The 13,718-nt window shown below is 43.6% G+C and overlaps 1 protein-coding gene across 1 annotated transcript in view; it reads left to right on the top strand.

Moving 5' to 3' along the window:
* The window catches only part of IGF2BP3 (insulin like growth factor 2 mRNA binding protein 3), a 158,109-nt gene that overhangs the window by 103,975 nt on the left and 40,416 nt on the right, over positions 1–13,718 (top strand). The window contains exons 6-10 of the mRNA XM_019534605.1: positions 2,474–2,758; positions 6,353–6,487; positions 8,664–8,786; positions 10,083–10,218; positions 12,721–12,852. Of these exons, the coding sequence (XP_019390150.1) occupies positions 2,474–2,758; positions 6,353–6,487; positions 8,664–8,786; positions 10,083–10,218; positions 12,721–12,852 (811 nt within the window). The remainder of the gene's footprint in view (positions 1–2,473; positions 2,759–6,352; positions 6,488–8,663; positions 8,787–10,082; positions 10,219–12,720; positions 12,853–13,718) is intronic.

Below are 13,718 nucleotides of genomic sequence, written 5' to 3'. Positions count from 1 at the left end.
TTATAGGGAAGGTGATTTGGTATGGTGGAGATCAACTATGGGACCTTACCAATGCCTTGTTTTTTCCTCCTTTGCTTTTTTCTTATTACATGAAAAATTAGGTTAAAATAATTTTTTCTAAGCTTTCAAAGTCAAGTCTAGAAAAGTTACAGGTGAACGGGATATTTCAGTTCTGGGATTTGGTCCTTTTGGGTATCTGTGTTGTGATGATCTTTCACTGAATTTCATTTTTTTTTACTTTGGTCCTTTTTCCAAAGAGCCCCTGCCTCATTCATTGTACAAATTAATTCAATAAGCAGGTATTTTATTCTTTGATTTATATTGTCTCCAGTCTTATTTACTGAATGCTTTTCAAATAAAAGAAATAGTAGTTTTCTCATGGGCTTTTCTTTAGAGTGATTGCATATAGCATCTTCAGATATGCTAATTTGTCCTGTGGGAGATGGCAGAATATGTTCTCATAATCTCTATTTTATAGATGGGGAACTGGGATGCAGAGAAAAATACCGGAAGTATTTTTTAGCTTTTGGTGCCCAGTTCAATGCAGCTAGGACTTGATATGAGACTCTTAAACAACTACTGAATTTTCCAAGATCTGATTTAAATTTATTTTTAACTGTGGGACATCAGCACTCATTTAAATTAGACTCACTTGAAAACACACAGTTTGACTATGACTCCTTCTCTTCTAGAAATCCCCTGCCTCATTATGCACACCTTCCAGCCTTATAGTAAACAAAGCAAGTGTTCTGCAGATAGTTTCCCCTTCATGACATAAACCTGACTACTCTCCAGAACAAGTCTGTCCCATGCTCTAAATTATATTTAAATCCTCTGGAAAAATGAGTACATGATGATATGATTAAAGATGTGCACACAAGTAAGGTTGTACAGACAGACCTAATAGCAGAATTTTCTTACACTATGCCCTGGTTTGAAGTCTGTGTGTACTAAAGTGCCCCCCTCCCTCTCCAACCGCAAGAAGAAGCTCACCAAGTTATTTTCTTCAAAATGTATTTATTCTAACATGTACAGAATATATTATTTCCCTTAGCCTTTTTCTGGGAAAAGCTGGGAATTTTTGTCCAGAGTTAACAAAATTCAGGCTGATCCAGATGCCTAGCATTGGAAAACTTTAGCCCAGACCCTTAATGTTTGGCAAAATTATATGTCACTGAAAACTGGGTATTTATATTAAGAAATGGTGGGCAGCCTTAATTATAGACAAGGCTGGTAGCACCACTTATACATTAATAAGTTTATACCTCCCACTGATAACTAAATCTTGTGTTTCCCCAAGGAAGACTTCAAGTTAATTTAATATGAGTACTGTCTGGAGTGTGTGAGGTGCTCTGCTTTTCTTAGGTGTTCTGTCTTCCTCCCAGTCCTTCCACTTGCCTGAATTTTTCTGTTATGAATTGGTGTGGTGTTGAAAGCCATTTTGGGTACTCCCTGTTCCATCATCTGACATGGGCAAGTAGGTTGCACTGCATTTTATACATCAGAGTACTTATATTTGCAGCTATGAAAAATAACAGGTATGATTTTCCAACCCTTGGGTATAGCAGTGTAAGAGAGAGAGTATGGGAAGGACTAACACACTGCTGTCCCTGGAACTTGCTGGTTGATTGAAGGCTTCTTTGAGTTGGGATTACTTCATGTCTGGAAAACCATGTGGTAACACCAAAGGATGTGGTGGCAGCAGCAGAGCATGCCATGTTAACCCCAGACCCCCCTACCACATGCCCCGTGCTGGAGCCAGCGTTGCTGCTACCATATGCTGTTTGACATCCACTGCATAAATTATTTGAATGTGTACATCAAGTTGGCTGGTTATCGTTTAATCTATATTCCTGCCCAAGTTAATTTCTTCAACATGACCAATTGCCATGATTGTAAAGGCGTTTAAAAGATACTTGCAAAGTGGCCTTTTTTTCTTGGTTTAAAGTTAATTCTTGTTGTCATACCTGTTAGGAGTGTGAAAAAAATCTGCCTTTTATCTGGGCTTGCTGTGTTGGAAAATCTGTTTCCCCTCTCTCTCCCCCCACCAAATCCTTTTTCTGGCAAAACCATTACAGTGAGGACATACATTTTTTCCAGCAATATTTTCAGGGCATTATTCACATCTCTACTAGGGGCTTTGTTGATAGAGGTACACCAGAAAAATCTCATAAGTGTAGACAAACCTAGAGCAAGTAAGAACTGATTTGTAAGCCTTGAGCATAATGTTTTCTCCATGTAGTTGTATGGTATGGATCTTGATTGTGTAGGAGTATTTTTTTTTTTTAATTAACAGCCAGTTTTAAGCTTCATTCATCCAATTCAGGATAAACAGATGCCTAGAACTGAATAATTCTCCATTACTTTAATTAATGTTAAGAGTTAACATTAATTATACATAAATATATAATTCTGTCTCTCTTCTTTTCCTCTTCCCCTCACTCCCTACCCTCTGCTTTTTGCAAACACACAGAGCAATAGAAAAACTGAATGGGTTTCAGCTTGAAAATTATTCCCTGAAAGTTGCATATATCCCTGATGAAATGGCAGCACAACAACCCCCACAACAGCATCCACAGGGGAGGCGTGGATTTGGACAGAGGGGTCCTCCAAGGCAGGGATCACCGGGTGCAACTACGAGGCAGAAACCACAGTCAGATGTTCCACTGCGGATGCTGGTTCCCACACAGTTTGTTGGAGCCATTATTGGGAAAGAAGGAGCAACTATTAGAAATATCACAAAGCAGACACAGTCCAAGTGAGTTATGCTACAAAACTGTCCAGCATGTTAACTTGATCTTTGTTTTTGTTGACTTTTCTCTCAGTGCAATACAAAAACTGGCTTTCTTCTTCATTTCTCTCCTTCCCTTCCCTGCCCAATTGTCAGAGATCAGTGAAGTCCATTTGTGGGCTTGCTGAGAACTGTGTATTTTTGCTCTCACACCCATTTTTCTCTCTCTTGTGATGAAGGCATCTACAGTTGGGTCTATATCAGTAGTATAAACTTAGATCTTCCACTAGGTTTGATTGTGGTTGTCTTTTTTGGGGAGGGGTGGGTGGGGGTGGTTGTCTCTTTCCTTCCCTTTGTGGTCTTCAAAGGGGTTCCTGGGAAAAAGCTGGTTTTAGAAGTGCAGCTTTTGGTTGGGATAAGCATAAGAATTTAATTTCTCATTAAGAACCAAAGTTGTCAATAAGAACCAGGCCTTGTCTCCTTTTTTTTTTCTGGAATGCTCTAGGCTAGGGCTGGGTGATTATTTAGGCTGGAGGGCCACTTTATGAGGTTTGGTGAGGTGTTGAGGGATACCCCCCTCCCTTTCTCCTCAGCCAGGTCTGGCTGTCACCAGGACAGCAGCAAGAGGAGGAAGAACCTGGGGAAGAACCAGCAGCATACCTACAGGCTGGGGAACTCCCTTTTCATTAATGCAGAGGCAGAAAAGGATCTTGGAGTCATCACTGATGCCAAGATGAAGATGGGCTGGCAGTGTGGGGATGCAGTCAGGAAGGCCAGCTGCACCTTGTCATGCATCCACAGATGCATCTTAAGCAGGTCCAAGGAGGTGATCCTCCCTCTCTATGTGGCACTGGTCAGGCTGCAGCTGGAGTACTATGTCCAGTTCTGGGTGCCGCACTTCAGGAGGGATGTGGACAGCATGGAGAGGGTCCAGAGGAGGGCCACTTGCATAATCAGGGGGCAGCAGGGCAGACCCTATGAGGAGAGAGGCTAAGGGACCTGAACCTGTTCAGCCTCCACAAGAGAAGGCTGAGGGGGGATCTAGTGGCCTGTTACAAGTTAATCAGAGGGGACCAGCAGGCATTGGGGAAGTCCCTGTTCCCCCAAGCACTGCCAGGAGTGACTAGAAATAAGTTGCAAGCTGGCAGAGGGTAAACTTAGATTAGACATCAGGAGGCGCTACTTCACTGTCAGGACGGCTAGGATCTGGAACCAACTTCCAAGAGAAGTGGTGCTGGCTCCCACCTTGGGGGTCTTTAAAAGGAGGCTAGACAAACACCTTGCTGGGGCCATTTGACCCCAGTACTCTTTCCTGCCATGGCAGGGGGTCAGACTTGATGATCTGCTCAGTTCCCTTCTGATCCTACTAACTATGAAACTAAGAGCATAAGTCTGTTTGGGTCTATAGCATGCCCCAGCTTCCCCCTCTCCCCCAATATGGAATAAGCACCTGCCGGCTGCATCTGCAGCTGGGGGCAGGGGAGGGCAGAGGATGGAGCTTGGCCACAGACCTCCATACTGCCCTGCCTTGCCCTTTCCTTAGGGGTCCTGGTACATGTGCACACCATCTCTTCCCCACCCTCAAAGCTTTCAGGCAGGGCAGGGTGAGACAGCGTGGAGGCTCATGGCTAGGGTCCATCTGCCACTGGCAGGGTCTGGCCTCTGCTGGTGTTGTGGGGGATGCTGGGTGGAAGCAGCCCTGCCTGCCAATGCATGGCAGCTGGAGCTGCTGGGGCCCAACCGTAGTTTAGCCAGGGCCAGCTGCACAGTGCTAGGCAGGTGGATGGGGCAGCTTCCACCAAGCATTCCTTGTCATGCTTAGGAGATATATTCTGGCCCTGCAGGCCCTGGGCACTGCCCACCAGAGTGTGACTCGCTTAGACCCCATGGGGCTGGACTGTCTCCCAGGTGCCACAGGGGGAACTGGGTGGAAGCGGCCTCACTGCCCACCGAGCACCGCATGCTTCCAGAAGAGTTTGTTTTCTCTTGTTCTTGGGTGATTCTTGTCAATCAATTCTGCTGCAGCTGAAGTTGCATACCATATCATAACAGAGTTTGGGAAATGTACGGAAGCCAAAACCAAGCTGTTAAATGACCTGGGTAGCTTATAGCAGTGGGGTCTGAACATTAAAGGGAAGTACTATGCTAATAAATATAAATCTCAACGGAGAGGACATCTTCAAAAGAAAGCTGGGGTATAAACAAAGTATTTCTTCCAGCATATTAGTTGTTCGTCTTTTGTTCTTAGTGTGATATAATATAGTCTCACATAACCAATGAAGGTGCTGCAGGCAAGATGTGGAAAAAGGCTGGAGATGGTCAGGAAAAAATATCCAGGTTCACAATAAAAAAGAATAACTAAGAATACAGGGATGTTTATAAATTGGTCAAGCATATCTTAATTTGGTATCTAACCAGACTTCAGTGGGGAGAAGGGCACATAGTCACCTAAGTTTCTTGTTCTCATTTTAAATGAAGTGCTTGCTGTTATGGGAACCAGAAGGAATATTGGTATCAGAAAGAGTTGGAAAATGCAGACGAATTCTAGAGAAGTGCAGCACAGGTAATTTAGATGTGTTAACTCCTATTTAAAGATTTCAAACAACCATAGTTTTGGCACAAAGGTAGGAAGAGCCTGGAAGTAATAAGTCTTTTGAAAGCTGAATATGGCCAAGTTTTTAGTGCAGTGATTCTCAACTAGGATGACATGAGATTCTTTTAAGGGTACATTGCAGTACTAAGACTGTTAGATATGTGAACGCCTACACAATTTCCAAGATAAACTTGGAGATTTCCAATAGGAATCCACAGTGTCAAAAATATCCAGTTCGGTAGTCTTTTGGTGTTCTTTGCAACAGAAACTTAAAAGCTGAGAGTTGGTACTTTCTGAAAGGTTCCCTGAGACTGAGCGGGTTGAGAATCACTACTCTAGTAGTGACACCATTGCAGGTCAGCAGTAGGTTTTGTTATTATTGGACTCACCCTTTTTCAGCATGAAGAACTCTAGACCCTCATGTTGGGGAAATAAAGTTTTGAAGAAGAAACAGAGTAACATGAAACAAGAACTAAAATGAAAAAGGAGGGCAGACATGAGAAGACACAAGTCTCTCAAGAGAAGTGCTAGAAATCTCTGTTACTGGAGACGTGAAAAACTAGCTTTGCCAAATCCCTTCTCATCTTGTAGCAAACAGTCATTTATTGGGAGCTGTGGGATTAGATGATTTAACATCTTTTTTTTTTTTTCTAATTTTTTTTAGATCATGGGTGGGCAAGGAACAAGAGGGCTGGAATGCTACATCCTGCTGCTGACTTAAGGATTCTTTTATTAGTTTATATAAAATGTAAAAATATTTGGGATAGAATTTGGTGGTACAGGTAAAGTCCACTTGCTAAATTGTTAAGCCTCAGTCAACAGAATTGGAATATGTATCCTGTTTTATTAAAGGATAGATAATGTTACAGTGAAAAGTCATAGTTTTTAATAATCACTTTGCCTTGTTTCTTTGGAATCCATCTTTTGTTAGTGCAAAGTAAATTGGATTTATAATTGGGATTACTTTTATCTAAAAATATTCAGACAGTAAATAAAGGCTTACATATAATGGTTTTCTTTCCTTAAAGAATTGATATTCATCGCAAAGAAAATGCAGGTGCTGCAGAGAAACCAATTACCATCCACTCTACTCCTGAGGGCTGCTCAACAGCTTGTAAAATTATCATGGAGATCATGCAAAAAGAAGCTCAGGATACTAAATTGTGAGTCAAAGGGTGTTTAATTACAACATTAACTCCAAATCTTCTGTTTGGAATAGGTAAAGGTGAATCTTACATGTCTTGTAACAGCATTGAATGTAAAGTTTAAGGAACTTCATTTTTATATTTGGTACCAGCCTACCTACACAGCTTAAAAAACCCCATGCATTTCTAGCCCTTGGTTGTGCATTTTGGTTGGGATAATTTGGATAATTCAACAACATTTCTGAGGCATCGCAGTTGTTAACAGCGATACTCCAGTACCTTGAGTCTATAGTATTTATTCAGAGAATGAATTGCAGTAAGTCTTGTGCACTGCTTCTGCTCTCAAGTAGTGAGGTATAACTAAGTGGAAGTTATGCCCTTGTATCTGAGGGCAGAATTTGCACGTCACATAAAAATCTATCTGCAAAGAAAGATTAAGATTACAGGTGCACCAATACTTCGGTCCATATCATATCGGCACTGATAAGGGAAAATTGACATTATTGGCAGTCGGCTTTTTTTTGGCTGATGTGGCTGATAATGTTGCTGATAAATGCTGAGTACATATGTGCAGCTGCATCAGGCTGCCTGCTGTGTGCTTAGGGCTGGGGCTGCACTGACCTCTTCCCAGCAGGGGCCTGACCCAGGGCTGTGCTCAGGGCAGGCAGCGGTGGCACTGGGAGTGGGTGTCTGTGGGGTGACTGAATTTTGGGGTGTCTGTAGCCTGCCCCGTAGCCCACCCTCCCAGTGCTGCCGCCACCTACCCTGCCCAGCCTGAGTTCAGCCTCAGCCCAGCCCGCAGCAATAGCCTGCCCTTGCCCCGTGCACAGATCCGAGGGGGCCCATGTCTCCCATACCTCCTCTAGGGTGTGTGCAGTGGTGGGAGCTGCCCTTCTGTACCCTCTGGACAAACCATCCACAGCTCTGTGTCTCATCCTGCCCTGGCTGTGCAGCACTTGCCCCAGCCCCACTCCCTCCCTCACCTCCCTCACATACCTGTTCCCTTCCCCATGCCCCTTCCTCCCAACAGACTTACCAGCTGGACACTGCTGTCTGTGCTGCCAGGCTGATATTGGCAATCAGATCAGTATTGGCCAGTATGGCTGGTCAGTAATCATCTGTCAGTATTGACTCAAAAAATCTTTTATCAGTACACCCCTAATTAAGATATACTAAGTTAATTAAACGACTTAGTTTCCATTTCTGAAGTAATTTGTGTGTTTACTGTAAAGATATTGTGCCTCTAAAATTTTGTTTAATTTTGTAACACCTATTCTACATGACCTAACTTCAGCCTGGATGTGCAGACTTAATTTTCTTCTTAACTCAAATCTCGTTCATGAATTTTTCTGGGTAATCTTAAAAGTGGTTAAAGAAGAAAAAAAGTAATTTCCTCTTGAAATTTTTGCAATTTCCTCTTGTAATTCTTTCATTTTTCCTTTATGAGTAGATTAACAATGATTCACAGATACAACATTAAAGCTTAAATCCTGTTAAAATGGCCCCAGTCACTTTAATGGAGTAGACCAAGGGCTTTCAATGTTTTTGAACAGTGAACCCCTTCTGGTGGCATCTGGGGGAGAGGGGGTGATGCTCATATGCTGGGGGTTGAGGTGGGGGGTGCTCACACATAGCAGCCACCATCCATTGCCCCATGCTGCTGCCGCGCCCCACTTTCCCATAGCCAGTCGCATGTGCAGCTCCACGGGCTACTGACTTGCCTTATGCGTGGCCAGTCAAGCTGCCCATCGGCAGCCTGTTGAGCCGCTGGCCGAGCATAGCCTGTGCAGCCCGCAGATGGGTGCCACTGCCCTCACCCCTCCCACCCCGGCCCTGCTCCTGGGAGGCAGCAGCGCGGGACAGTGGGAGGCAGTGGCCGCTGCTGCGTGCTGCTCTGCCCCACATCAGTCTGCAGGGGGGCATCGCTGCCCTCATACCCACCCGCACGTACCCCATATCACCTTTCCAAGTACCCCTATGGGTACACGTACTCCTGGTTGACACCACCCCCAGAGTAGACAATGAAAAACATTAGAAACCTCCTTTTTAGTCTGTTAATAAATATGTAATGGTCTGAAGTATTGAAAGAAACTATAGTTTTCCTTTAATGACTTTTTACATTTAAAACCATACCTTTTCCAATTGCTTTTTTAATTGTGGACATATGTCTGAATTAATCTAACTTTTATTACAGTACAGAAGAAATTCCCTTGAAGATATTAGCACATAACAATTTTGTTGGCCGGCTTATTGGCAAAGAAGGAAGAAACCTGAAGAAAATTGAACAAGATACAGATACTAAAATCACAATATCTCCGTAAGTTTTTGGTTTAACTTGTCAATGATCTCTGACAAGCAGAAGTATGGGTTATGCAAGTTTGGTGTATTACCATACACTCATAAATAAGACATGCACCTTTTTTAGGAAGACAGAATGAAGAAAAAAGGTTTTTTTGTTTAACCAAACTATTCAGAATCGTTTTTCTCATTTAAGACATGCACCCCATTTTTTGACAACTGCTTTTTCTGGGGAGAGTGGTGTGTGAATAAATAAGGTGCATCTTAAGGCTGAAATGCAAGACAATGAGAGCCTCATGGTTTCCAGTAGTGGTTAACAAATTCTGATCTCTGTCTGCCATGTCAAAGTATTATAGGTTGAAATATGTTTCATAGTGAAGCATAATGATTGACTTCTGGCTGCAATACATCTCATTTCATGTGATCTAATTGCTTGCAAATATCGAAGAGGAAACAAAGTATATGGTGGTCTGTAAGTTTTCTTTTCCCGTTCTTTTTCTTCATGAAAGACCCCACTGCATTTCCAAGTATCTGAAGGCACCCTATAATGTATCAGAAATCTGTGCTGCTCAAATTGCCATAAAGGTTTGCAGTTCATTTTCAAATATTCCATTCATTATAATCTATTTGTAAGAAATTTATTTCAATATGTTAATTCCAAGTGCATCTCAGCCATTTGAAACATTGCACTAATCCCATTTCAGTTTTCTGTGAATCATCTTTGGACTTTGTTACACCTTACACTGTGAGCCGCACAAATGTTGATTGGTGTTAGTGTAGCTGGAGTTTGGAGCAGTCACTGACTGCTTCTCTGACTGTCCCCCACCTGCACAGCTGTGACTTGCCACTAGAGGCCTGGGGAGCAGGGGCAGGACTAGGAGCTATAGTTGTGAGTTATGTCTGGAGGGCTGGTGAGCCAGGACAGGCTTCTATCCCTGCTTTATGGGTGGTGTGAGGAATCCTGGGAGGGCTTCTGCTTGGGTGGCACATCTGTGGGGAATGGCCACACCTTAATGGAACAGGAGCTAGGTAGTGTGGATCAGAGATAATCCCACCTTGGAGCGGCATAACTTTGACCCACATAATGAGTGCTTAACACTACTTTAAGGTGCAGACAATCCAGGGGTTAAGAGCTCCAGGAGCTGCCCAAAATTGTGTAACAAGGCCCTTAGAGTTAGGTTGTAAATTGATCTTGTACAGTCCATTGCTGGTAGGCAAACCTGACACTTTCAGATGTCACTGGCTTCCACTGATAAGTCTTGATTAACATCTGCTGTTTGGAGCGTAATTAATTGTACTTGTGTTTTCTTCCTAGATTACAGGATTTGACACTCTATAACCCAGAGCGGACTATTACAGTTAAAGGCAGTATTGAAACCTGTGCCAAGGCTGAGGAAGAAATAATGAAGAAAATCAGGGAGTCCTATGAAAATGATATTGCTGCTATGAATGTGAGTTCTCTAATGGCATGGTCATTTTTGGAAGCATATTTCTGTATGGGTCCTGATGTCTGCATTTATTTATCTCATGTGTAATGAGAAATTGAGATAATTGGTTACTATCTTGAGGAACTAAAGAGAATTTCTCTCCTTTTCCTGTTGTGGAAATGTGAAAGTATTTTAAAAAATTGTATCACTAGCATTTCCTCTACACATTACATTTATGCCATGATTAGTTGTGGCATAAATGACCAGGGTACTACACTGTACCCAATTTAAGGCACCATAAAATAGCGGATCAGCCATAAAAATGTTTTATGTGAAAATCTCAATAGCATGGAAGCTGAAAGGGATCTTGGAGTCCTAGTGGACTCCAAGATGAATATGAGTCGTCAGTGTGACGAAGTAATCAGAAAAGCTAACTACACTTCATCATGCATCAGCAGATGCATGACAAACCGAACCAAGGAGGTGATACTTCCCCTGTATCGGATGCTGGTCAGACTGCAGTTGGAATACTGCATGCAGTCTTGTGCCACACTTCAGGAGGGATGTGGATAACCTGGAGAGGGTCCGGAGAAGGGCCACTCATGGTTACGTGCTTGCAGGCCAAGCCCTACGAGGAGAGACTAGGGCACCTGGACCTCTTCAGCCTCCGCAAGAGAAGGTTGAGAGGTGACCTTGTGGCTGCCTATAAATTCATCATGGGGGTGCAGAAGGGAATTGGTGAGGCCCTACTCAACAAGGCACTCCTGGGGGTCGCAAGAAATAATGGCCATAAGCTAGCAGAGAGCAGATTTATTTTGGACATTAGGAGGAACTTCTCCACAGTTAGTGGCCAAAATCTGGAATGAGCTTCCTACCCTGGGGGTCTTAAAGAGGAGATTGGATGGGCATCTGGCTGGGGTCATCTGAACCCAGCTCTCTTTCCTGCCTATGCAGGGAGTCAGACTCAATGATCTATAGAGGTCCCTTCTGACCCTAACATCTATGAATCTACATATAAAATCAAACATTGTTATGGCTGTTTGTATGATGCTTTAAGCTGAACATAGTGCAGGTCTGAGTGGGGCTGACAATCATCAAGGCAGGAGTGCTACAGATTGCTGGACATAATAGCTAGGGTCTTGAGCCAGAGGTTTGACCCTTTTGAAGCCACACTAAATCAGGCTTCAGGGGGGCCCTTCAGGAGAGGGAGATTTGAATAAGGCTTCCTCTGAGGGAATCCTAAGGTAGAACTTCCCCTTGAAAGGGGCATGATTCAGGACAGATGCATTCAGCATTTCCTGAAGCAGGATGTTGCACACTGCCCCTCAGATCATGGGGACATGGCTGAATCCCCCAGGTCAGCAGAGGACACTAGGGAGCTGAGCAAGGGAGATGGTTCACAAGGTGTTGGCTGGGGACAGTGACATTAGGTCATAGTTTCTTTCTTCCAGCTTATACTTCCAAAACATCCTCTCTCTGTCCTCCTCATGGTGTCCCTCGCTGGCCAGGAGCAGGTGCTGGAAGGATGAATCTGTGAACAACTGCTGCTGTCCTCAGCCAAGTCTGGCTTCCCATACAGCCATTCCCTCCAGTGTGGGGCTGGAGCAGCACTGGGGCTCCCTCATGCCTGTGTCAGCTGGGGACAGCAGTGGCAGCATGCCTGTTCTTCCTTCCACTGCCTGTTACTGGCCAGTAGGGAGGAAGCAGGGCACTGGCAGGCAGGCAGGGAGCAAGTGCTGGAAGGAGGAACCCACTTACCTCCTCTGCTGTCCCCTGCTGAGCCTGGCACCTTGTGGGGAGCTTTGGGGCTCCCCCTGTGCCTAGATCAGCTGGGGACAGCAGCAGCAGGGGTGTACATCAGCACTGCCACATCCCTTTACATTCACTCTTGGGATGAAGCCACTTAGTCCTAAGACAGAGGTGGCCAACATCCAACATGTGTACTACAAGTGGCACAGGCAACCTCTGTGTGTGGCATGCAATAAATAGGAGAGCAGGAGAGGCAGCAATGACAGCTGGGCCAGAAAGCAGAAGAGCAGATCAGGCAGGGAGCAGAAAGCAGAGCACCAGACTGGACCAGGAAGAGGATTAAAGTGGCACTTGGAGAGGATGCATAGCTAATATAGGGACACCTACCGAAAGGTTGGCCTTCACTGTTTTAAAAGATGGTTGGTTTTGTAGCATAAAGTATAGTGGCTACTGTCTTTGTGCTGCACCTCATTCTGAATATGGGAGGTTGGCCTAATACGTGGCTGTTTCCTCTCCCATCTTATGGTACGCTTCACAGAAAGATAGTCACAGTGAATGACTCATTTCTCTGTTCATATTAGAACCAAGCTTTTAGGACTATCTGCCTAAATTAATATATTGGGTTATAAGTTTGAAATCTTGAGTCCTCACAAATAAAGATTTAAGAAAAAAATTGGCATCTTTTCCAAAGACTTTCAGTATACTATTCTAAATAGTATTTTGATTGAGTTAACTAACTTGTATTGAAAAACTGAATAATTCCTTCTGCCTTTGCAGCTTCAGGCACATTTAATTCCTGGATTAAATCTGAATGCCTTGGGTCTGTTCCCACCTTCTTCTTCAGGAATACCACCTCCTGCAGTGAGTGTTGCATCTGCTGCTGCTGCTGCTTCGTATCCGCCATTTGGGGTAAGAGAAGTTTGTCTTGGGCTTCAGCAGCAGTAAAAAAATAACAGCTTCCTATTACTAGTACTACTCAAAGATAAAAAAGATCAAGTTGTATCAAAATTCTGGTAGCGTTCTTCTGTCCTGTTGCACCATGCAGGGTTTATTTACTGAATGTTTTCATCTGATTTGTGTAGTTTATACATATGAAGTGCCTCAGGTGGTTGCAGATGAGTACATGCACTGATTGTTTGTTGAAACTTTCAATGAAATCAGACATGAGATATTTGGCTTTTTTTCTAGACATGATAAAAACTGTCTTTTACTTCCCTGCAGAAAAATAAGTGCAAGCTTGCTTCTAAATACATTTGAAAAAACATTTATTCAACGATTATAAGAAATTGAATATCATATCCCTTCTAATCTAAAGAAAGTGACTCTTTTGATAATATAAATATGTTTAACAAAAATCAGTTTTTTGTTGTTGTTTTTGATGCAGTATCTTTTAATATATGGAATGCTTGTTTGGTATGTCACAACACTAAGTACATAGGTGTTGGGTTATAGGTAAAGGTGCACTGATATTGTTCAGATATCAGATTGGCACCAATATAAAGAAAATTAATTATATTGGAAATTGCCTGACATGGCTGATAATTTGGCCAATAAATGCCTGTGCATGCGTGCAGCCACAGCACAGCATGTAGGTACGGAGCAGCACAGGCTGGAAGCTTGAAGAGCTGTGTGCAGCTGGTAAGTCTCTTGTGGTGGAAGGGGGGGGAAGGGAAGGGACGTGGGGGGGAAGATCAGTGCCCCCCATGGTGAGGGAGAAGTGGAATAGAGTCTTGGGCTGGTGCTGTCCAGCCGGGGTGGGGTGGGGGATGGGGCCG

The sequence above is a fragment of the Crocodylus porosus genome, unplaced genomic scaffold (genome assembly GCF_001723895.1).
Source record: "Crocodylus porosus isolate Cpor-Errol unplaced genomic scaffold, CroPor_comp1, whole genome shotgun sequence".
Lineage (NCBI taxonomy): Eukaryota > Metazoa > Chordata > Crocodylia > Crocodylidae > Crocodylus > Crocodylus porosus.
The sequence above is the reverse complement of the archived record's forward strand: the minus strand, read 5'-3'. Positions and strand labels throughout refer to the sequence as shown.